This window comes from Serinus canaria (genome assembly GCF_022539315.1).
Source record: "Serinus canaria isolate serCan28SL12 chromosome 7 unlocalized genomic scaffold, serCan2020 HiC_scaffold_29, whole genome shotgun sequence".
Classification (NCBI taxonomy): domain Eukaryota; kingdom Metazoa; phylum Chordata; class Aves; order Passeriformes; family Fringillidae; genus Serinus; species Serinus canaria.
This window is the reverse complement of record NW_026108147.1, coordinates 2,914,075-2,938,296: the sequence shown is the minus strand read 5'-3', so window position 1 is coordinate 2,938,296 and position 24,222 is coordinate 2,914,075. Positions and strand designations below refer to the sequence as shown.

At 50.5% G+C, this 24,222-nt stretch overlaps 1 protein-coding gene across 2 annotated transcripts; it reads left to right on the top strand.

The window, feature by feature from the left end:
* Positions 1–1,056: 1,056 nt before the first annotated feature.
* On the top strand, positions 1,057–23,500 carry RAMP1 (receptor activity modifying protein 1). Of its 2 annotated transcripts, none has more exons than XM_018911819.3 (3): positions 1,057–1,143; positions 12,457–12,595; positions 22,694–23,500. In XM_018911819.3, the coding sequence occupies exons 1-3, from the start codon at positions 1,104–1,106 to the stop codon at positions 22,947–22,949; spliced, it is 435 nt and encodes a 144-aa protein (XP_018767364.3). In that variant the 5' UTR covers positions 1,057–1,103; the 3' UTR covers positions 22,950–23,500. The 2 variants fall into 2 exon arrangements, with proteins under 2 accessions (XP_018767364.3, XP_050843589.1); XM_050987632.1 differs by lacking the exon at positions 1,057–1,143 and adding an exon at positions 1,240–1,385.
* Positions 23,501–24,222: the final 722 nt, after the last annotated feature.

Below are 24,222 nucleotides of genomic sequence, written 5' to 3'. Positions count from 1 at the left end.
GATTTTCTCAGAGCTCACCTATAGTACCTCAGTCTCTTTGTTCTACTTTGTTCTAGACCCTGCTGCAATTGTTGCTGGAAAGAACAGCCTTGTTTACTGTCAATAAAGGTTAAAATTTGTTCTTCAAAAACGTTGGGCCAATGTTGTGCTGTTTGCAGACCTCTTCTGCTGCCTCTGCCCGTGGCAGAGCCGTGGCTTTGTGCCATGCCCTTGGTCCCGGTGCTGCAGGTGAGGCCTCAGCTTTGGTGTCTCCAGGTGTGTCGAGATGGAAGCAGGCCCAGGCTTTGCTCTTCCACCTCATCAGCAGCTGCTGCTGTTTCTGTTCCCCGAGCTCGGCTCTGTGCTTAGGCAGGTGGTCATAGTTCAGGAAGAACTGGCTCTCTGGCCTGCGAGCTGTTCTGTTCCTCCTAGGAAAGCAGAAGTGTGCACGACTCGAGTTAGCACGCTCCGTGTTCTTTCACGTTCCCTTTTTTATTGACCTTTGAAAGGGAGAGCTGACTTCAAGCATTAGAGAAGCCCTGACCTCGATGCAGGATGGTCTTGCCCCATTCCCAAGGGCAGATCCTGATCCGGAGCACCTGAGGAGCCCGGGCAGGCTCCGCTGCTCAGGCACCGCTCGGGAACGAGCTGCAGGTGGAGCTGTAGGAGCTCAAGAGCGATGTTACACTCCGATAGCAATTAAAGCGGAATCCACTAAACATTTCTCCACAAAATCCGCTCTATGTGTACGTTCAGCCCTAGAAAGGGGGAAGGCAGGATTTTTTAGCTGGGGCGAAATCCCCTCGGTGGAGGTGGAAAACCCCTCGGGGTTACGGAAAGCACGGGAGGGAGCCGGACTGCTCTGTGCATTCCTTCGGAACTGTTCGCTCCCTTTGCCGTGCCTCTGGGCTGCGAGAGGGCGATAAGGAGAACCTGGGCTCCATCCCGCTGCCCCCACGGGAGCGCTTCCCCCTCCTCTACCCCGCCCTGCCGCCGGGAGAGCGGGGCGGGAGCGGGGCAGGAGCCGGGCGGGGCCGCGCCCGTCCCGGGCCCGCCCCTCTGGTAGCGCCGCGGGCGCGGAGCCCGCCCGGCCCCGGGAGCGGAGCCGCTCCTGCCGCGGGGCCATGGCCCTGCTCCCGCGGCGCTTCCTCTGCTTCGTCCTGGGTAAGTGCGGCCGCCGCGACACAACTTCCCCAGGCTCCCCGGGACTCCCTCTGGGCGCGGGCGTGCAGCCCCGGCCGCCTCCTCCGCGGTTTCCCCGCTCTCCCCGCTCCCGCCTGGCTTCGCTGGCGACACAGCAGTAGGGGAAATTAAAAGGAGAAATGATTGCAGGGCGCTTGGCCTCGGGAGCAGTGAGGTGGTGATGCTGTGGGACGCAGCCTGCTTTGTAGGGGATTCCCTGCTTGGTAGGTGAGATGGACCGAGGCGAGTTCTGCCTCCTGTCCGTGCCTTTTGTTGCAAATGTTTAATTACTGCCTTTGGAGTCTGTCTTCCCATTGCTGAGCCTCAGAGAAGAGGAGACAGCCAGAAGTGCCCCTTCAAAGAGCTGAGGTTGGATGTTTTGGGTTTACCGGTGGTGGGGTGGGAAGCGCTGGCGTTGTGTGGTTGATTCCATGGGATGGAATCCACCGTGCCTCGGTTTCTTTGCTGTTTCTGGCGTTTCAGTGCAACAGGTCGAGATCTGTGCCGTGCTTGTCACCTGTGTACCTGCAGCAAAAGCTCGGAGGGATGTTGGTGCTCTGTAAAAGTGTGCTTATTTAAGGTGCTCCAAAGGGAAACTGCACCCCCTCATCCTATCGCTGATCTTCCACAAAATCAAAGTGCTCCTTGAGGCAGCACAAATTTCTCCTTCTTTCCCTTCCTTTCCCTGTGCCGGTTTTCTCCCCCAAGCCGTGGTGAATAATGCATTGAGCCGTGCTGCGCATAATGTGCTGATCTGTACCATGTAATTAACTATTTACTACTCCTCAGCTGTGCAGGGCAGGAGCAGCCCGTGCCCTTGGACGAGGCACATTCCCCTGCTGGGCTGCAGGGAAAGGCTGCACGTTCCTGGCTGCCGAGCCCTGTGCAGGGAGCTAGGATTTCTCTCTGCTCTGCTTTCCCAGCCCGTGTCTCCTCTCCCTGACTCTCCCTTCTCTTGGCTGGGGAGCTGTAACTTTTAGAAGTACTCCAGGCTGCTCCTTTCCATCTCCAGTGGGCTCGGGAGCAGCGGGCTGCTGCCTCTTGTGTGAGCCAGGTGCCCAGTGGCAGCTAATCTTGGTGCTGTGGATGTGTTTTTCACTGCCTTCTCCTCCTGGGATTTTGTATTTTGAGCACATTTAACGAAAAGACATTTTTACACCTTTCTGCTTTATATCAGGGCTGCACTGAAATTGCAAGTGGCAACTGAGTACCCAGAAATCATGGTGATTTGCACCGATGCAGGTGTTTTAAAGTGAGAAGTTTTGGGGTTTTTTTAAGGGAAGGGTCTGCAAGAAAAACCTTTCTCTTAAAGCTTGAGCTTTAAGAAACCTCACCACTGGCTGCAGTCTTTAAAAAGCAGTGATGGTCAGGGAATCAGCCATCCTAAAACCCCAGTCTCATTCAGCAGGCCAGGGATCCAGGTGTACCCCAAGGTAACATTTCCATTAAGGCAAAATGAGGCTTTTTCTGGGTTTGGCTGCAGCTTCCTGCAGAGGCTGCTCAGGGAGGAGGGGATGAGACAGGCTCTTGCTTTTGCTGGGGCAGTGATGACTGGCACCACACAGAGCTCTGTGCTGTGTTTTGGTCTTTAAGGGCAGTGCTGGGGTGCTTGGATTTCTTTTGGATGTCGAGAACTATTACTGTGAGAGGTAAGAGGCAGTTGCAAATAAGGTCAGCAAAACATTCATGTTTTCTTGATTCCTTGCATCTTCTGTCTATGCTGTACAGCACTATGTTTGTGTAGCCTACAGATGATTTCTTAAAAACAAAACTTATGGGTACTGTGTATGACCTCTCCTGGAAAACAGGAATTAAAGTGCTTTGTGTCTTCTCTCAGCCCAAGCACACTCGGTAATGCCTGCCACTGATTGCAGTTTGAGTGCCTCCTTTACAGCAGCTAAAGCTCCCTTGAAACTCGAATTTAAGGCTGTTGCCTCTCTGAGAAAATCTTCCTCAATATTTTCTGAGTGCCCTGGTAGAAAACCCTGACAATAAAGTAAAACATTCCTCCTCCTTTGAGAGCATCTCTGGCATGGAGAGGATTCAAAACTTCCTATGCGGACAGGGACAACAAAATTGCCTCCACCTGTAATTCCTTGCCCTGCTCCCATGGGTGCCAGTTGTTTTCCTGCAGGAAGCGGTGGCAGGTGGGTTTGGTGGCTGTGTGATGTGCTCAGGGAACCTCTTGGCTTTGAGAAATAGGGTTACATTTATTATCCCTGAAACGATGCTGAGTTTAAGAGCTGTGAAGCACCGGCTCTGCAGCCTCCCGTTCGTGCTGACCCGGGAGGCTGCGAGTAATGCAAATCCAAATGCCATGGCCTGGCTGGAATGAAATGAGACCTCATAATGGCTAAAGATGGGCTTGGCATCTCTCACCTTTCCACAGCGCTGGAAATCCACCTTGGCGTGGTGGCAGATCCGGAGTTACTGCTCGGATCTTGCAACTTTGTTCTGCCTCCCTGACTGGATGCAGAGCCTGGCTCTGTCGTTTTTTGGGGGAGGTTTGGGGCCCAAACCCGTGGCTGTGGTCAGAGCCCCTCCCAGCACAGACCCTGCTCCAAGCAAGGACCGAAAACACCACAGGGCTGGAGCGAGAGGAGCATTAAAAGCCCATTAGAGGGGAAATGCAGCGTTTCAGCTCACTCAGATAGCTAAATGCCTTTTTCTCCTCTAAAATGCAGTGCCTGGGGTTTGCCAGGTCAGTTCCTGCTGTGGGTGGGTGATTACCAGGGATTCTTCATCCCTGTCTGCCATTAAGCTGCCTACAGAGCTGGCTGCTTTTAATCATCAAACCCACTAATGAAGCTGCTTCATGGTTTCAGTCCTTTGTCCCTGTGCTTCTACACCATGAGCTTTTGGGGATGTGAAAACACATCCTGACACCTCAGAGAAGCACCCCAGTGGGGAGACAGGCAGCAGCATGGGTGAAACCCCCCTGATTTCAGCCAAGGGTGACCCCCCTGGGCATCCCTGTATCCCTAAGAAATGTTTGCGGGGAAAGCAGCAGTGCTGTGTGTGGGGGAGCTGCAGAGAGGTGCAAAATCCCCGTGTGCTCTTCAGCTGGAAGGGAGGAAAACCACATTGAGAAGTCTCCGTTGAAAAGGAAAACAAATGATTTTGGTGATTCCTGGGCTGCTCACGTGGCTCAGCAGCACATTTCAGTCTGGAAACTCTGCTGAAAGGGTTTAGTGAAGCTGCTGTGGTGTGCAGCCTGCGATGGGTGCACCAAGGTGACGGTGAGGTTGTTTTGGTTTTCTCCCTAACAGATTCTTATATTTACTCAATATTGATTCTTCATGGGAAATCTGTTAGATTGCCCAGGCTGTGATTTTTTTATCTTGAAGGTAATTCAATAAAATATTTGCTTGTCCCATGTAGCAGAAAATCTGTGTTTAACACACGTTGAAACCTGAACCAGCAGGATCACAGTGTGTTGTCTCCAAACCAATGCCAGGCACTTTTAACCTTGGTGTTGCTTTCCCCTGTTCTTATTTTAGCCTCAATCAACTGAAATAGCTGAAGGAAAAAATAATCCCGGGGGTGGAAGGGAGAGTACATTTGCCTTTAGCACATTCCTGAGATCTGGAGTGTGGTGGCTGCTCCTTTCTCCCTGGCTTTGAGACCAAACCAGCATCTGTGGCATCCAGTGCTTTGTTGATGTTTTAAAAATAACACTAAAGCTGGCTCTAATGTTGAATTAAGGTGTTGGTTTGGCAGTGTTGGACACCACAGTCCTCCCTGGGAAGGCAGGAGGATGTGGCTGGTTCCCTTCAGCCCCTGGATTTGGGGTGCACAGGATCCAGTGGGGATCCCTCCTTTCTTCCACCCTGCTCTTGTGAGCAGGGATTTGATGGTGGCCACGGCCAGAGATGGTTTGAACTCGGGCTGGGTGAAATCAGAGCTGTACAGACATTGCCAGTGTCTGTCTGAAGGCTGTGGTTTGCCTCCATTAATTCAATCAAGAAGAACTATTTTCCAAAAGACCCTGCTGTTCATCAAGGATATAATTATCTTTATAACTAACAGCTCATGGCACATTTTTCCTTCCCCTGATGTGCAGTCAGCCAGCAGTTGGGTTTTAGCATGCCTGGCTTTTGATTTCCTTTCTCCTTCCTCCCTTCTTGGCTGCTTTTGATTTTATTTTACCTAGTGAATGAATTTTGGTGGGTAAATCAAAGTATTTGTCATTCTGTCCTCTGCAGAACCAAGTCTAGGGACTTGTAAGAGAAATCCCATTATTGGAAATGTGCTTGGCAGCCTCTGATGGATAACAAGGTTAAGACAGGTGGGAAACTGAGGCAAGGAGAGAAAGACCCTCATCCAGGTCCTTGGAGCAGCCTATTGCAGTGTATTTGGTAGTTAATATTATTTAACAGCAATGCTTTATGACCAAAAGTCACCCAGCTAAGCAGGACTGCCCTGCACTGGGCTACACAGTACAAACCTTGATTTTGCATTTTCATTTCAGCCCCATATTCTGCATCTTACAGGAACTGTTACATGGAATCTTGCTTGGATTGGAATGGAAATGATCTTTCCTTTTGGGGTGGATTGGATGTTGTAGGTGCTTCATGAAATACTGGACTTGAAAGAGGAGTGACACAGTGCAGTGGTACCTCTGAGCCCCCAAAAGCCCCCAGAGAGGTTTTGCTTTCAGGCAGCTGGCTCCACCTCGACTTCCAGCTAATAATTCCCTGGCAGTTATTTTTAGGCAGTTTATTTTGTGCCCTCTTATAATGCTTGGAGTAGCTACAGAATGGCAACAAAAACTCAAGTGTCCCCAACCCAGCAAAAAGTAAATGCCTACAAATCATCCAAGTACCAGCTTGAGGGGTAAATCACTTCCTTCCTTTGCAGGCACAACAGGATTTGTGCCAAATTTAAAACCTGGGAGATCCTTTTGGGTTTCATGATGATGTTCAGCTGTATGCAAAAATACCTCATTAATGCTGGCTGGGAAGAAAAAAAAAGCAGATTTCTCTTTATTTTACTTAGTTTAATGAAATGAAGGGAATAACCATTCCAGGAGCAGGAGTTGGTAAATCAGATTAAAGGCCTTCAGGTTGTGGGTGCACTTCCCCTCAATATGAAAAAGTGGTTTGTGGGGAGAGCCCCAGAGGGCTCTTCAGGCCCAGCACATCTTGTGCTGCATTCCCTAAGAGGTGAAACCTTTGGCCCCTTTGGAAGTTTTCCACACAGCAGGTCCCTAACAGGGGCCTGTCCCCAGCACTCTGGGCAGGGAGTGACTTTCTCCTGTGGATCCAGTGTCCACTGTCTCCCAAGCCAGCAGGATGTACTCCCACCATGGGCTGGATCCTAGCCCTGCCTCTTTCCATTTCAGGTTTTTTCCCCCTCTCAGCATGAGTGGCTTCTCCCCCATCCCACTTTCCTCGAGTCCTTTTGTGGCTTTGTGGCAGTGAAGCTGTTGGGCAGGCAGAACTGGGGATGAGCTTTCCATCTGCAGAGCTCCCAGGGGAGCTCCATCCAGCAGGGCTCTGTCTCTGTGTCCGTGCCCTGCTCAAGCAGGAGCTCTGTGCTTTCCTTCTGCTGCTCCATCTGCAGCCCCCTGGAGCAGAAAGGGGCAGGGAGGGAGGGGGATCCTCCTTTGGGGGTTTCCCAAGTGAGCCTTGACAGCTTGTCCAAGAAATCCTGGATCAGCCTTGCCAGTGCTTGGAGATGGGCAGCTCTCCTCCCACTCCCAGCATCTGCTCTGTTGGAAAATCCCCACTCTCTTTCAGCACATAAACCCCCCCAAATCCCATGAATTCCCCTATAATTCCCATCCTGGGTGGCTGCCCTGGGAGAGGGAGTCCTGCAGGTTGAGGGACAGTGGCAGGAGCTGCTTTGGGGACCTGAGGATGCTCCTGAAGCTCCATGAGCAGATTGGGAATGGGATGATCCTGCAGGTCTCTGCCTCCCCCATGGTCACCTGCAGGGCTTGGACCCTTTTATCCATCCCCATTCCCAGGCTGCTGCTCAGCCCCTGGAGCTGCTGCTGGATCCCAGCCCTGGGCTGGCAGCACGGGCAGGTGGCTCCTGAGGAGGGCCCAGTGCTGGGCCAGCCCCCTGCTGTCCCCAGCCCCAACACCTGCAGTTTTCTGTCCCAAAAAAGCATTCCAGCTGCACACCAGCTCAGTTTTTCCCTGCTGAACCGAGGGCTGTTTGCAGGCTCTGAAGCCTCTGCTGAGCTGGTGGCTGGCAGAAGCAGCCCCAGTTCAAGGATTTTTTTTTAACAGAGGGTACCAGACCCCTCCCAGGTTTATGCAGTTGCTGGAAGGGCCAATTTTTCCTTTTTTTGTGGCTGTAAACTGGGATGTTTTCCATGCTCATCCTCTGCCTCCTGCCCCATGTCCTCTCCCCACCCTCCTGTGAGTGTTTTACTCTGTAGCCAGGTTCAGACCCACAAGGCTTGTTCTGAATAAAGCAGCAAAACCACCACCTTGAAGAGGAGAGGAAAACAGCCTGTTTCCATCTGGGGCTTGCTGAGAGCATTGATGATTTGAGAATTTGGGAGAAGCCCAGGGGAAGATACTGGGATGTTTGTTCTCAGAGCCCAGAGCTTTGCTGGTGCCACATGTGCCAGCCCTGCTGTCAGTGTCCCTTGGCACTTATCTGCCATCTTTGAGCTTCAGCTTTTGGATGAGTATCTGCCTATTTCCTGCTCTTTGCTATGAAGCCCTGAACAGTTTTCCCCCCAAAAATCCAGACTGGATGGTCTGGTGAATTCTCTGCAGGTGTTGTCAAACAGTTTCACCGTTCACCCAGCACCACCAGGGGTACTTGCAGCAGTGCCTGGGAAATGGGAACATCCCACGCTGCTGTGCCAGTCTGGAATCCCCAAATCTGTTCTCAGGCTCCACAGTCCTCCCTGTGGGGTTGGTTGCACATCCCAGCAGAAGCCCAAAAATTCCTGGAATTCCTGGAACACACAGAGGGGAAAGGCCAGAGAGCAAGGGATTGTGCAGAGGGGTGCTGATGGAAGTGCAGGATGTTTCTGGCAGAGAAAGCTCAGGCATTTTTGCAGGTGAACCATCACTGTGACAGGTGTGTGGGCTCACAGAGGGGTGGTGTCCCCAAGCTCTTGGTCCAGGTTCCAGCTCTGAGAAGTGCAGTGTAGGAAAGTCCAGTTGTCTTCCTTCTTCCTGAATTTTTTGTAACGCTTCAGGACCAGCATTGTTCTTCTGCTGAAATAAATGTGTGACAGGCTTTTTGCAGCTAACCCTCAGTAAGCTGAGTCCTGGTGGATGCTTGCTGGGGCTCTCCAGGACATCAATCCCAGGGCAATCATGAGGATCTGGGATGCCTGCAGAAGCCATCCCTCCAATCACCTCCTCACCACTGCTCTCCAGGTGTTTCCTGTGAGGAGCAAACCAAGGGTCCTTAATGTTGCATCTTTTCACAGGCAATCAGGGATTCTCTCAGCAGGGAAGGTTGTTCATCAACAATTCTGAAAGGAGAAGAGGGAATGGCTTCCCACTGCCAGAGGGCAGGGTTAGGTGGGATATTGGGAAGGAATTCTTCCCTGTGAGGGGGGTGAGGCCCTGGCACAGGGTGCCCAGAGCAGCTGTGGCTGCCCCTGGATCCCTGGCAGTGCCCAAAGTTAGGCTGGACAGGGCTTGGAGCAACCTGGGATGGTGAAAGGTGTCCCTGTCCGTGGCAGGGGTGGCACTGAATAAACCTGAAGGTCCTTTCCAACCCAAACCATTCCAGGGCTCTGTGATTCCCCATGTCCCTGTGGCACCTGAAGACCAGTCTGGGCTGTGGAGGTGCTGGCTGGCTGCAGTGGGATGCTCCCAGAGGAGCTCTGCATTCCTGCTGCTCTCAATGCCATTGTTCCTGAGGGAATGGCAGTGATGGGGCCCATGAGAGGGGAGGCAGCTCAGCCTTGGTCCAGCTGAGTTGTGGAGCTCAGTTCATCAGCAGCTCCTTGCAGCCTTCCCAGATGGATGCTGCTGAGTGCAGAGCTGTGACTGCTCTGGAGCTGAGTTATTTACAGCTCACTGCAGCTGACTTACACCATCTCCATCAGCAGGGCTGAGGGCAGAAGGAAACCTTCTGGGAGGAGAGCTAGGAGATACAAAAATCCCTCCCTGCTTTTTTCCCCCGTGTTGTTACAAACCCTGAGCCTGAAGTCTGAAGTGGGGTTGGAGGAAAATCTGTGAAGCAGCAGGGATCTGTGGGGTCAGGTGGGCACCATGTGGAAACATGGCAGGAGCTTCTCACTTTGATCTTCATTTGTGCAGTTACAGCTGAAGTCAGTTCTTCTGCTCAGCTGGAAACAAAAGAGCTTTTCTGCCTCACCGTGCCCAGCTCCAGCCTCAGCACTGACACAGCTGGCCCTGCTGGGCCTGAAACAAAAGAGCCCTTCACCATGTCCAAAATCCAGTGTCCTTGGGAAAGGGAGAGCCTGATGGCTCTGCTTTCCCCAGCCCCTGGGGTGAAGGGATTTGTGTAGGTGTGGGAGAGGCATCTTCAGGAGCAGGTCCTGGTGGGGCAGGCAGGGGAGCACTGAGGAGCTGCCAGGGGGGACAGCAAGGTGCTCACCTGCCTCTGAAGGAGCTCCAGAGCTGCATCTTCTGAGCTGCTGTGATTGGCAAGTGCTTAAAGCTCCCCAGGGTTTGGTTTTCACTTGCTTTGGGGTGTTTTTTTCTTTTAATGGTAGGGCTGATTTTCATGTTGGCTACCAGCTGTGTGTGGCTTGCTGCTACTTGCAGCCAGGTTGTGGTGCTTCCTCCCCATCATTTATTTATCCAGTGTTTCTCCTCCCTCCACTCAAGGTTAAGGTGTTTTTGCTGAATTTCCTCAAGTGGCTTCATCTTCCTCAGTTTCTCTCTGTGCTTTGCATTCCCACTCACTCCTTCCTGCTCTGTTTCCTCCTGTGCTCCTCAATCCCCTTGGCTGCTCATCTTTCTGCTTTTTAATCCCTTCTCCTCCCCTGCTCTCCCTGTTCTTTTGCTCTGCTCTGCACCTGACACATTCCCCAGCAGCATTTTCTCTGCAAGCTGCTTGTCCAGACAAGTGATGGCTGTGATATTTACGTGTCCTTCACAGCCCAGTGCACACATGTCACCGAGGGGTGACCCCGGGGTGGCTCCTGAGCCTCCCTGGGACACTGATGCTTTCTCAGCCATGTCACTCCTTCACTTGGCTCATCCAGATTGGAAGGGATAGGAAGGGGAGAAATCCTGGCCATCAATCATCCTTGAGCCTGCCTGGACTGAGATTTGCAGCCTGTAAATCATTTTACATTTGCCTCATGTAAAATCATTTCCTTCTTCTTCTTCTTGTTCATCTTCTTCTTATTGGTCATCTTCTTCTTCTTGTTAATCTTCTTCTTCTTGTTCATCTTCTTCTTCTTGTTCATCTTCTTCTTCTTGTTCATCTTTTTCTTCTTCTCCCTCTTCTTCTTCCCCTTCTTCTTCCCCTTCTTCTTCCCCTTCTTCTTCTTCCCTTCTCTTCTTCCCCTTCTCTTCTCCCCTTCTTCTTCTTCCCCTTCTTCTTCTTCCCCTTCTTCTTCTTCCCCTTCTTCTTCTTCCCCTTCCTTCTTCTTCCCCTTCTTCTTCTTCCCCTTCTTCCTCTGCTGCTTCTTCTGCTTCTGCTTTTTCTGCTTCTGCTTCTTCTTCTCTTGGTGTTTTGCTCCAGCATGTCAAGCCCTCCTGTCTGGGAGCAGGGCTTATCCCTGGGGTTGTGCTCCTGGCTGTATCAGCTAGGCAGAGCTTGAGATTTTGATAAAGTTTGTTTTATTATTGCAGCAGTGAGGGTTTCATGCTCTTCAACTTCTCTTGGCTCAGTAACTCCCATGGTTTTATCTCGAGTCAGGCCAAAGTGGCTGCTGCTGTCAGAGGCAGTGTGGGAGCCTTGCACCCATCCAGGAACATCAGCCAAGGCTCTGGGGGCCCTTCCACCCAGATTCCCACCAGCCTCTGACTTCCCACCCCTTGCCATAGGATGCTCTGAGGATTTTGGAGGCTGCAGAGGGATGGTGTCCCATGGTGATGTCCCTTGGCTACTAAATAAGCAGAGCTCAGCTCTGTTGTGTTAAAAAAATCAGATAAAAATAAAGCACAGAGTTATTCACACGTAGCAAAAAATAGATGTGGTATGTGGTGCCTGCCTGCAGTGCACTCCAGGAGCAGCAAAGGCACTAGCTGGCACTTTGGCACCAAGGGAAAGCTATTATTTATAACCAGGCTCACTAAACCATTCCCCCAAAGGGTTTTTTTTCCCCCTTCCCTTTGTAGCATCACTGTCCTTTCCCCTCACCAGCAGCACTGCCCTGGTTGTGCATGAGGCTGCCAGCAGCACCTTTTTTGTCCCTGTTTTAAAGCAGTTGCAGGGGCACATTCCCAGGAGGGAGTTCAATCAGCACTGTGCAGCCAGGGGTGGATTTGATGCATTTCCCTGTGTCTGTCCCTGTGCTCCATCAGAGGTGGATGTTTGTTCCCAAGTGTGGCACTGTGCAGGTCATTTCTCAGGGCTCAGCAGCAGGGTTCTGTTATTCCCCAGCTTCCCCCTCACCCTTACTTGGGTTTTAAGCCCAAAACCTGGACATTTGAAGTCAAAGGCATTTTGGGTGATCAGCAGAGAATAAATCCACATCCTTACTGATTTTTGAGCTGCCCAGCATGTCTTGAATAATTGATTTATTAGCACACCAAGCACTTGGGAGGGTTCAGGCTCCCAGGGCTGAGAGGAGGGGAGCAAACCTGGGAGGAGGAGGTTTTGCAGAGCTGGGGTTGCTCTGGGGGCAGCAGGACTTTGGCAGGTGCCTCTGTGTGAGGACAGGGGCTGTGGTGGGGCTGGTGATACCCTGACCTAGAACAGAGCTGACAGAGCTAAAGAATGAAGTAGGGATTTATTGGAAGGCCTCAATGGATCCACCTTGAGCAGCACAAGAGCCCAGCCCAGGTGAATCCAAAATGGTCACAAAATGGACACCTGGTCATGGGGCCTCTCACTTTTGTAAGTTCTGGTCCATTTGTGTATTGGAGTTAATTGTCCAATTACAGCTTTAGGTTATGAAGTCCCATCAGGTTATGAAGTCCCATCAGGTAATGAAGTCCCATCCTTCTGGTTTTTCTCTCTTTTTGTTTGTGCTCTTGGGCTGAGATTTGGATCATTTGTCCTTGGTCCCCAGCTCGAGCAGGAATTGTTTTGTCTCCCTACTCTGTGCACAGAGCTCACCATGCTCTAATATGAAGCTCAGAACTGCACACTAAAGCAGCACAGAATGTGAAAAACAGAAAACCTGAGCAGCCCTGTGGCCCCTGACAGCCCTGGTGTGTCTTGCAGCCCAGCACTTCATCGCAGCCACAGCGTGCCAGGAGGCCGAGTACGGGGCCATGATCCGCCACTACTGCCTCAAGGACTTCCAGCACAGCATGGAGGGCATCGGCCAGCGCCTCTGGTGTGACTGGGACCAGACCGTGGGGTGAGTGAGCCCCCTCTGCCATTCTGGGGTTCAGCTCCTGGGGGAGCACCCTGCTGGCACTCTGCTGCCCTGGCTCTGTCCCTGCTGGGTCCCCTGGGGGTTTCTCCAGCCTGGACGCACCTGGAGGGTTTGGAGGGGTTGGGGGGTTGGTGGTGTGCCCAGGTTTTGGTGGGGTTTTTGGCACTGTCTCCTGGGTGAGGTGGGTTGGGAATGCCAGAACAGCCAGGCCTGGGGGGTGTTGATCATTGGGGTCACCTCTGTCCTGCTTGATCTCTTCATTAGTAATGTGGGTGATGGCACTGAGGGTAACCCCAGCACCTCAGGTGACACCAAACCAGGAGGGTTGTGCTGCTGTCCATGGGGACCTCAGCAAGGTGGGACCCTCCTGAAGTTCAGCAAAGTCCTGCACCACAGGAGGAGCAGCCCAAGGCACCAGGCACCAGGACATGCTACAGGTGCCCAGAGAGAAACCAGTGTCTCAGTTTGAAAAGCCAGGTGTCTGCTAAGGAGGGCAGGAACCTCTCTTGAAATGGAAAATGTAAACCTCCTCCCTCTCAATATTATAATTCTGAAATTAAGGGACTCTCAGGCAAAGATATGGGAATAGGAATAACAGTTCTTTGTTAGGAAGAACAAAAATAACAATGCAGTAATACAAAAGACACTGCCAGAGTCAGAACAGGAGCTGTCCCCCTGTGTGTCAGGGTGGTGGCACAGTCCCATCCCAGGGGGGCTCAGGGTGGTGGCACAGCCCCATCCCAGGGGGGCTCAGGGTGGTGGCACAGTCCCATCCCAGGGGGGCTCAGGGTGGTGGCACAGTCCCATCCCAGGGGGGCTCAGGGTGGTGGCACAGTCCCATCCCAGGGGGGCTCAGGGTGGTGGCACAGTCCCATCCCCGGGGGGCTCAGGGTGGTGGCACAGTCCCATCCCAGGGGGGCTCAGCCCTCCTGCAGTGCCAGCTGTGGTTCTGCTGGAGCAGGGATCCTGCACAAGGGGGGAGTTTTCCTCTGCAGCTCCAGGGCTGCTGGAGATGGGCCTGCTCTCCCTCTGGGAATGCAGGGCAGCAGAAAGCTGCTCCTCTGGGAATGCAGGGGGCAAAGGCTGCTGGGCTGTTCCCAGGGCAGATTGGATCCAGGGAGGAATGCTTGGCTCCTCCCCTGGGCAGAGCATCTCCCCATGGGATGGTGGAATTTGATCAGCCCTGCAGGGACACTCAGTGGCCATGGACAGCAGAGATCTCCTGGAGGGAGGATGGGTGTGGGAGAGATAAAGAAACTTGCCCAAAGAACAGAAGGGAACTGCCCCAGCTCTGACAGATGGAAATAGAACACACACCCCAGGCACATTCTGCATTTCCAACCTAAGACAACCAGAAAGGGACCTGGGGGTTCTGGTGGGCACCAGGTTGAACCTGAGGCAGGAAAGTGTCCTGGTGGGAAAGCATGGGCAGAAACTGAGGCATGGGAGGTCCCCTCTGGACACCAGGAAATGTGTTTCCACTGTGAGGGTGGCCAAACACTGGCACAGATCTCCCAGGGAGGTGGCCCTGTGTGAGCAGGGGTGTTTGGACAAGGTGAAGTGGATCTCCAGAGGTCATCTCCAGCCTCAGCCATTCTGGGATTAAAGGGTTTTTCAAGGAGGGTTTGGAGGTCAGGGTGGTGACCATACTCCACCACACAGCAGTGGAGCTCCAATAGAAGACCATGGCTCTGCTGTGTGCTGGAAATTGATGGGTTAATGAAGAGGCAGATTGGGATCCCCATCTTGGGGCTTACAGCTTGATGGACACACTTTCCAGGAGGTTTTTCATTTTTGCTCAGCACTCTGGTTCTCCAGACAGTTCAAGACCCCCTGAGTCAGCATGAAAACCCCATAACCCACTGAGATGTCCTCAGAGCCTGGCTGTGAGAAAACCCCAAACTGTCCCACCAGGGCTGCTGGCTCAGCCCCTGCTTCCACAGGTTGTGTGTTGACTTTTCCAAGCAACTAGAGGGAGAGGCTGCAGAGGTATGGCAGTGGCAGCAGCCTGCTGAGGCTCCTGTTTGTAATCAGTGTCAGGGAGTCAGCTGGGATTTATGGCTTGGGAGCAGAGGAGGTGCAGCCCTGATTCCCTGGTGGAATGCTTGGGAGCATCTCTGTGGGATGAGGAGGGTGGAAAGGGAGACCAGGGGGACACCCCACACGTGCACTGTTGTTGGATCTTTTTGGGGGAATTTCCTTTGGGTTTGGTTTTATTTTTATTGCAAACACTGCTTTCTTTGGATAAGCTCTTTCCTATTTATAGTCAGCAGAGCTGAATCTTTTGGTACCACCTCGGTAGATCTGCTGAGATGGTTTGGATTGAAGCTGAAAGACTGGTCAGGGGTGGCTGTGTGGGCTTGAGGGAATAACCCCCTCTTTCCCCCTTCTGCTGATTTCCATCTTGTGCCTTTCCATGGCCTTTCCTTGAGAAAATGAAGTGGCAGAACAAAAATGAGCTCATGTGACAGCAGCAGGGATGGGGGTCAGCTGGAGACAGGGAGCAGATGGTGCTGTGTGCCATGAGTGGTTTGCACAAAAATTAAGAGGTTTGGTGAGATTTCTGTGGTTTCCTGCTTCGTGGCCCTTTCTTCTGGGTGAAATCAAAACCTACACATGTAGTGTGTCCATCAAAGGTTGGACTTCAAGATCTTGGAGGTGTTTTCTGTTCTGTGACTCTAAACAACACTTCTGGGTTTTCCTTCCCCTTGATTCATGGCAGAATGGAGGGGAAGAAAAGAGAGCTGAAAGACTGTGGGAGTTTTCTGCTCTTGAGAAGAAGCCTCAGCTGGTGCTCAGAAATGCCCAGGGCTGCTGATGTTGTTCCAGCCCTGACCATCTTGTTCTTTATCTCTCATGTCCTCTTTGTCTCTCATGTCCTCCTAAAGAGCTTCAGCTGAGCTGGTTACCCTTGAGGCACTTGGAGGAAATGTTGATAAGCTTGCAGGGTTTAATTTGATTGCCTGAGTCCATTTGCTCCGTGCAAACACATGGCTCAGGGTTATTTGAGAGATGACATTCCTCTGATCCTCTTGTGCCCTCAGGACAGTGGGAAAATTGGGCAGAAATAGTTCAGTTACTGCAGTAAATCAGCAGCAAGGATATGGGGTTTGGGTGGGCTCAACACCTTGTTCCCTGGATGTGTGTGGGAATCACCATCCCCTTTCTGGGCAAAGGGAAGATGTCCCAGCAGGAGTGGGACACAGCTGGCTGGTCACCCTCTGGCCCTAGGGGAAGGATTTTGTCTTCCCCCAAGCCAAGGGGGGAAGACAGGTGTTTGAAACCTGTCTGAAACAAGGAGTGTACCACCAGTAGCATCATGTTGGGATGATTTCCTGGATGCAGCATTTAGCTGGGAAATGCCCCTAAGCTCCATCATTCCTGCTCAGTTGAGGATGGCACGATGGGAACATCTTGACACACACACAGACTCAAAACTCATCCTGTCTTTGAGTTTTAAAGTAGGTGTGCTTTTATTTGGCAAGGGGATATCTCCACCAAGTCATGCCTGCCCCCTGTTCACTCAGGTTTTCTTTTATCCCCCAGAATGTTGCGTATGCATCAAGTTCCACAGATCATTTCCTGGCTCCCCTCCCTCTCTGCTTTGTATGCTAATCAGCTCATCAGTGGTTCTAGGGGATGAAGTAAAGTTGTCTTCCTCAGGGCTGACATTCTGACCCTGCTGTCTTGCACATGCATACTGATCTTTTGGCCACTGTCCAAGGCAGGAGATTCATCCAGATTCATCTGGTTTCAGGGGCCCAAAGAGCCTCATTATCTCAGCATCCTTTACAGATAAACATCTTCCCCTTATCAGACATCCCTGCATTCCTCTTGCTGTTTTGCTCGTAGTCCTTTCCTTTCTCATGAGACCAAGGATGCAGCAAATATTAAGCAATGTCCATCATTTATGTGCCTATTCCTAATCAATACCTTCTAATTTCTGTGATTAACGGAGATATCCTCTAGTTTCTGGCCCCATGTTTCAGTCTGGATGAATGAATTGTCTCAGCAGAGTCTGTAATTGTGGGTCACTGGTCCCATTTATAGGCAGCAGATGCTGCTCTGTGGATGGGTTTAGTAGTTGGTGTGTGAGTTAACAGGAGAAGAAACTGATAAAACAAAGTAAAGACGTTTTCTCCCAATAAGATAAAAAGTTTAGCACATAAACTCCTTTGTCTAATCTTACCTGGGGGGTTTCTCCTGACTCTGCTCCCTCCTTGCCCTCAGAGGCATCAGCTGAGCTCCTGCACCACTGCTCCTGTTCTGATACAGCCAAGGGCTCTCTCTGGAGCAGAGTGTTGGGTGAGCTCAGGTTAGGCCATGGGGACAAGCACCAACTCTCTGGGAAGGTTTGTCCAGCCCCCTTGAGCTCTGCTGGCTTTCTCAGCACTGCTTATTTAGGGAAAATGGATGGATTTTGATACTTAAGTTCTTCTCATGGACTGAGGGAGCTTGTGTGAGCTGTTGCCCACTTTGGCTGCCCTGGGACTCTAAAACCAGACTGGAGCTGCATCTGGGGATCTTTGGTGGCTGAGCTTTGGCCAGGAGCTCAGCAGTGCCCCATGAGTTATCCCAAAGATCAGCTTGGCTATTTGGACTCCAGCTCCATGGGCATGGTGGCTGGGCCAGGGGGATTAGCTGTGGCCTCCCTGGAGGCAGCTATTTCAGGGATGTGGAGGCTGGGGCTGCCCCTGCCACCCCGAGTGCGTCAGCAGGCACTGATGACTTGGGGATATTTGTCCTGCTGGGTTTTGCCTGGAGGGCCATGGCCAGGGAATGGATCTGCAGGAGGGTTCGTGCACAGGATGCTCAGGGTGCTGAGTGCTGCCACAGCTGTGGGTGTCACTCCAGCCCAGCCAGGCATCTCCATCCCAAATATATCCAGGCTGTGGCATTCCTGAAAATCTCCATGGAATGCTTTCCCCCGGAGCTGCGGGAAGGAGCTCACCAGGGGGATCATGGTGCTGCTCTCCCAGCTGCAGCCAGGGATGGAGCTGCTCTCCCAGCTGGCAGCACACTCATGCTCTGTCTTCAGGTAATTTGTCCATTATTTACAGAAAAGAGATTGATCCGTTCTCTTCTTATCTCATTATCTACTTCTTTATCTTCAGCTTGCCAGGTCCCTTCTGGATACCCCTTTAGCCTGGCTCCAGGCTCACCCTGCAGCCTTGCAGAGGAGGAAATCAGTGTTTTCTTTTAGTTTGCAAAGCAAAAGTGAATCTTTGTGGTGTTTTCTTTTTTCCTTTCTGAAGCAAGGAATTGAGGGAGAATAGGAAATAGGAAATTTCCTATAGGAAATACCAGGATACTCACGGTGAGAAAAACCCAAAGCTGTCAATCCTGTGAACCCCAGTCCTAGTGCAGCACCATCCCCATCCAAGTGCTGTCAAGGAATAAATGCCAGAGCCAATCCAGCCTTGGCTGCAGTGGTAAAAAAACCCCAGAGGAATTCCTTAGGATTTATAGCAGTATAAGCATTCAGATGCCATCAAACCCTAACTCATTCTTTGACTCCTTCCCAGCAGTGGCCCAGCCTCATCCCCATCCTGCCTGCAGCCCTTCATCCCCACACAGTCCAGCCACAGCATCCTTTAAAGCCAAACCATCTCCATGGTGACAGGGACAACAGTGGGAACTGCAGTTCATTTTGGGTAGGGAAAAAACATTCCAAAGCACAGCCAAGCTTTTCAGGGCCAGGTGTCTGTCTCCTGGCAGTGCTGGGATTGTTTGGGAAAACCTGCCCTCCTCCCAGTGCTGTCCTAGAGTGGCTGCTCAATATCTTTGTGGAGGAGATGGTGGTTGGGAGATGGAGGCTTGCAAATGAGCTGTGGGCTGGTCTGAAAGCCAAAAGCTTGGCTCCAGGCTTGCTGCAGGCAGAATGGAAGCTTGGGGCAAAGTTTATTGGGGAGGCTCTGCTGTTGAGTCAGGAGATGCAGAAAGGACCCCTTGGCTTCCTCAATTTCCTGGGGTGGGGTCTGGGTGTGGCTGCATCCAATTATTTCCTTCATAGCAGAGGTGGTTATTTACATTGTCCTGTTTATTGAAACCATATTGAAGCAAAGCTGTTAAAATGAGCAGAATAATTGTTGTGTAAAGATTGATGTCACCCATGTGGGCAAACTGTGACCCCCCCCTGCTCCATCCCTCCGTGGGAACTTTCACAAACAGGGTAAAGTTCAGGCTGCTTTACCCCCACTGAGGCACAGCATCTTCTCTCCAGAGAGTTTGGACTCTGTGCCTGAGGCTCATCCTTGCAGGCTTGGCTCAGCTCTGCCCTGCTCAGCACGGTAGGTCTGGGGGGGAACAACAGGGCAGGAAAACAAGCCCCCCCTCCCTGAGGGGTTTCACCAGAGCCCAGGCTGAATTCCCAGAGGGACCAGACTGTCACAGCAATGTGGCCCTGCCCGTGAGAAGAGAGAGCAGCAGCTGCTGTTGTGCAGAGGCAGTGGGACTGGGGCAGGGAAGAGCACTCAGGCCCAGGCAGCAGCACTGCTGCTCTCCAGAGGGATCCTGATCCTGACAGGGCACTGTGAGCAGCCTGGGTCTGGGGTTAACCCTGGCTGTCCCTTCCCAGCCCATGGATCACCTCTGCTGGTATCTGCTGGGGCAGGAGGTCCCCAGTGCCCTGTGACTGGTGCATTTGGGATGGACAGGAGATGATGGAGGCTCACAGGGCTGTTTGGGGGTCTGTGAGATGCAGTGGGAGAAATGAGAGCACTTGGCCACAGCTGAGAGCTCTCAGCTTTGCTTTTAGCTGTTCATGGATAGCAGTGCCATGGTCAGGTGTGCTCTGTGTAAGCCAAGGGCAGAAATCAGCTCCTCAGGAGCACCAGCCTTGCTCTGCCCTGGCCAAGAGCTCAGCAGCCCTCAGTGTCAGCTCTGCACTGGGACCTGTTCCTGAAGACAGTTTCTTTTCCCTCTGGGACCCTCCCACACTCCCCACTGGCCTCAGGGGTGTGTGGGGCCAGAGGGTGAGAGATGCCAGCCTGCTCCTGCTGAAGGTGCCAGCTGGAGCAGGGGGACTCTACTGAAAACAGCAAAAATAAAAGGGACAAGAGACTTTAGGGTGTGTTAAGCCACCCCATTAAGGTGGAGGCACCCCCCACACTGCTGGGGGGGCTGTGGCTGCCCAGCCCCTCTCCTCAGCTCCATCCTCACATGCTGGAATTCACTGCTGCCTCCTGGAAAGGGCACTGCCAGTTCATCCTTTCATTTGCTGCCACTGCTGGGCTCTGGTTCCTTGCATGTCTCACATGCACTGAGGGGAGCAGTGATTTATCCCCATGGAAGTGCAGTTGGAGCCAGGGAACGGCTAAGCCAGCTGCACTATGGCCCTTCAGCTTTAAAAATAGCTTTTATTTGCCTCTTAACACTTTCCCTTTGGCTCCTGAAGATGCTGCAGCTCCAGAATGAACAGGCACTGGTAATTCTGCACACTGGGATGCTGAGCAGAAGCTGCTTTTAGCAGCTGGAGGCTCTGTTAATTAAATCTCTGGCTGTGTGGGCACAGCCTGCCCCAAAACCCCAAACCCCAGCTGAGGAGCTGTGCTGGGGCTGTGCAGAGGGGCTGGGAAGCTGCTTCCAAAAATTTCTTTCCCCCCAGGCAGGTTTTTAATTGGAGAGCTGGGGTTTGTTTTGCTTTGCTTCTCTAGGATTAGACATGACTAATTGGGATGGGGGAGAAAAATTCTATCTGGGTTTTTATGCATGGCCAGTTTTAAAGCAGGGAAGGTTTAGATGTCATTTTTAAAGCAGGGAGGGTTGAGCTGTCATTCCAGAGCATGGCTGGATGGCCTGGCACAGGGACAGTGGCTCTGGCTCAGAGCTGTTCCTGCTTTTCCAGGTATTTTTTTAAAAAATGGAAAAATGGACTTGCTGCTCCTAGATCAATGCAACCTCCCCAGTTTTAGGCGAAATAAAGGAGATTTTGGAGTAGATTCAATGTACTTATTTCTGTCCCTCTTTGGACTGAGCTCACACAAGCTGGAGGATGGTGCACCAAAGGCCAGGTTGGGACAGGTTTCCTGAAAGTCTGCTTAAAATGTGGGTCTGGCCTGTAGTTTCTAATACACCAGTTCAGCCAGGAAATTCTGGAAAAATTAACACAAACCAAACAAAAACCTCCACACTTGCTTCTTGCTATTCCTGTAAATACTATTTCTGTTTCCTTTCCTACTGTAAATTAAACCACCACCACCACCACCACGTCATTCCATAAATGAAAACTGCTTTTGGCTGTGAGTGAGCCCTTAAAAGTTGCCATCAAAAGTGGGAATTTAAAATCCCCTGTAACCTTTTTACCTCTCTAGCTGTGAACTCAAAACCCCATATTTTTTATAGGTTACATACATTTTCAAAAACCCCCTATATATTTTTATGGGGCTATGTATATCTAGCTGCAAACTCAAAAAATGGCTAAAAAGTTTAAGAACACAGATCTGTAGCAGAATCTCAGGTACACACTTCGGCAACAGAATATAATATATTGTACAGGGAGGGATATATTATATGCCAAAGCAGATGATATATCCCTTCCTGTACAATATATATACAATATATATTATATATACAATATATAATACAATATATATAATATACAATGTAAACTATATATAATACATCTATACAATGTACACTCTATCTGTACTATATATAGTATACATACAATATATACTATATATAATCTATACAGTATTATATATAATACATATATGATGTATATTATATATATGAGATACTCCTATTCTATTCTATTCTATTCTATTCTATTCTATTCTATTCTATTCTATTCTATTCTATTCTATTCTCTACATCCTAAATCCTTAATTCTAATTCTATTCTATCTATTCTATCTATTCTATCTATTCTATTCTATTCTATTCTATTGACATTCCATTCTCTAAATCCTAAATCCTAAATTCTAAATTCTATTCTATTCTATTCTCTAAATCCTTAATTCTAAATTCTGTTCTATTCTATTCTATTCTTCTATTCTATTCTCTATTCTATCTATTCTATTCTATTCTCTAAATCCTAAATCTAAATTCTGTTCTATTCTATTCTATTCTATTCTATTCTATTCTATTCTATTCTATTCCATTCCCTAAACTCTAAATTCTGTCTATCTATTCTATTCTATTCTATTCTATTCTATTCTATTCTATCTATTCTATTCTATTCTATTCTCTAAATCCTAATCCTAAATTTTTTCTGTTCTATTCTATCTCTATTCTATTCTATTCTATTCTATTCTATTCTATTCTACTCTATTCTATTCTATTCTATTCTATTCTATTCTCTAAATCCCTAAATTGTTCTATTCTATTCTATTCTATTCTATTCTATTCTATTCTATTCTATTCTATTCTATTCTAATTCTATCTATTCTATTCTATTCTGTTCTATTCTATTCTATTCTATTCTTGACATTCCATTCTCTAAATCCTAAATCCTAAATTCTAAATTCTATTCTATTCTATTCTCTAAATCCTTAATTCTAAATTCTGTTCTATTCTATCTATTCTATTCTATTCTCTAAATCCTAAATTCTAAATTCTGTTTCTGTTCTATTCTATTCTATTCTATTCTATTCTATTCTATTCTATTCTATTCTATTCTATTCTATAAATCCTAAATCCTAATCTTGTTTTGTTCTATTCGTATTCTATGCTATGCTATTCTATTCTATTCTATTATTCTATTCTATTCTATTCTATTCTATTCTATTCTATATTTCTATTCTATTCTATTACTATTCTATTCTATTCCTATTTCCATTCTTCATTCCTCATTCCATTCCATTCTCCATTCTCTAAATCCTAACTATTCTGTCATCTAGTATCTTATTCATTCTATCTTTCTATTCTATTCTATTCTAGTTCTATTCTCTATTCTACTTTCTATTCTATTCTATTCATCGATTCTATTCTATTCTATTCATTATAAATTATGTAGTATATATTTGTTATTTTATGTATGCTATATCGAATGGATACAGTACTCCATACTGGGGTAAGTGTTAGCGTGGCCGGGTGCCGATGCCACCGCGGTGCCAGCCGGTGTCCCCGTGTTTTGCAGCACCTACGGGGAGCTCACCAACTGCACGGCGCTGATCGCCGAGAAGCTCGACTGCTACTGGCCCAACCGGCTGGTGGACGAGTTCTTCGTGGCCGTGCACAAGCAATACTTCAGGAACTGCTCCCCGTCGGGCCGGGCGCTGCACGACCCCCCGAACGGCGTGCTGTGTCCCTTCATCGTGCTGCCCGTGCTGGTCACCCTGCTGATGACAGCGCTCGTCGTGTGGAGGAGCAAACGCAGCGAGGGCATCGTGTAGGGGCGGCGCGGGGAGGGACGGGCGGAGCGAGCCCGGAGGTTGGGCAGAGCCTGCCGGAGGGTACCGAGCCCCGGAGGCCGGGACAGCACCGGCACCGCTCCTCCTCCGTCCGTGTGCCCGCTGGTTCCCAAATCAAGGTCATTTCAGCCGTGGGTGTTGGGCGGAGCGGGGACTCCGCGGGCTCCCCCCGGCCCGGCCCCGCTCCGCCTCTCCCCGCACGGCGCTTCCAGCGTGTGCCGAGCAGGAAGAATTGGAAAGGGAAAAACCCCAGGGGGATGTGGGGACTTGAAATCCTGCCGGCCCCGCCGTGCCAGCGGGTCGGGGTGCGCCTGAACATCCTCGGCTTCCTCTCTGTCCTGTGCACACGTGGAAAGGCATCTTCTCCCCCAGCCCCCCGCACAAGGACTGGGTTTTGCCTGGCAGCTGGGGAACAAGGCGGGGAAGTCGGTGGTGGGAGCGGGTGGCACCGCTGGTGCCCTGGGGCTACTAACAAGGAACGGGAAATAAGGTGCTTTCCCTACCTAAATAAATGCGTACCTAAATAAACCAGGTGCCTGTCTCTGTGGAGGCTCATTCTGTGATGGCAGAGACCCGCGGTAGTGCTGCCCCCACCCCGTGGGCACTGGCTGGGGCACGGGGTGTGAGTGGGCAGGTCAGGGCTCCAGGAGTGGGGTCAGCTCCAGAGCAAGGAGCCTGGGCAGCACCGGGGATGGGATGGGGACCCTTCAGTGCCTTGCTGGCTCAAGAAAAGGTTCCCTGGGGACATCCAGCTCCTGTTTACTCCTATCACATTGCCCCAAAACCCCCAAAACCTACTGGGACACCCAGCCCAGATCCCCTCTTAACCCAAACCAGTCCATGATTCTGGCAGAAGCATAGATTATTTGCACCTATACAAATATTACAAAATACATATAAACAAATCTATATTTATGTACATTCATAATACCCCACCCCCCAATCTCCTCACCTTCATGAAAAATTCCATTTCTTTTCCTGTACTGTGAGGTGATGAGGTCTAGGATCCCCCCTCTCTCCCCATGTCCTGGATGAGCACAAACCAATGCTCAGACCTCCTTGTACAGTATTTAACAGTATCCAAACTTTATTATTCTGCTCATCTCCTCCAGGCAAGCAACAATACAGGGAAGGGGTGAGACAGGAATGTCCTGGGAGGCAGGGATGGCTCTGATGGCTCTGTGCTCACAGGGCTGCTGCTACTGACACAGCTTTCCCTGGCTTTGTCCTGCCCTGGGCACAGCAGAGCAGCTTC

What these genes read in the sequence shown, in the direction of transcription:
- RAMP1 (XM_050987632.1), top strand. Translation starts at nt 1,343, where the DNA reads ATGCTGTGGGACGCAGCCTGCTTTGTAGGGGATTCCCTGCTTG. An exon ending in TGTAGGGGATTCCCTGCTTG is followed by an intron (nt 1,386 to 12,456) that starts GTAGGTGAGATG and finishes TGTGTCTTGCAG; the next exon opens with CCCAGCACTTCATCGCAGCC. An exon ending in GACTGGGACCAGACCGTGGG is followed by an intron (nt 12,596 to 22,693) that starts GTGAGTGAGCCC and finishes CGTGTTTTGCAG; the next exon opens with CACCTACGGGGAGCTCACCA.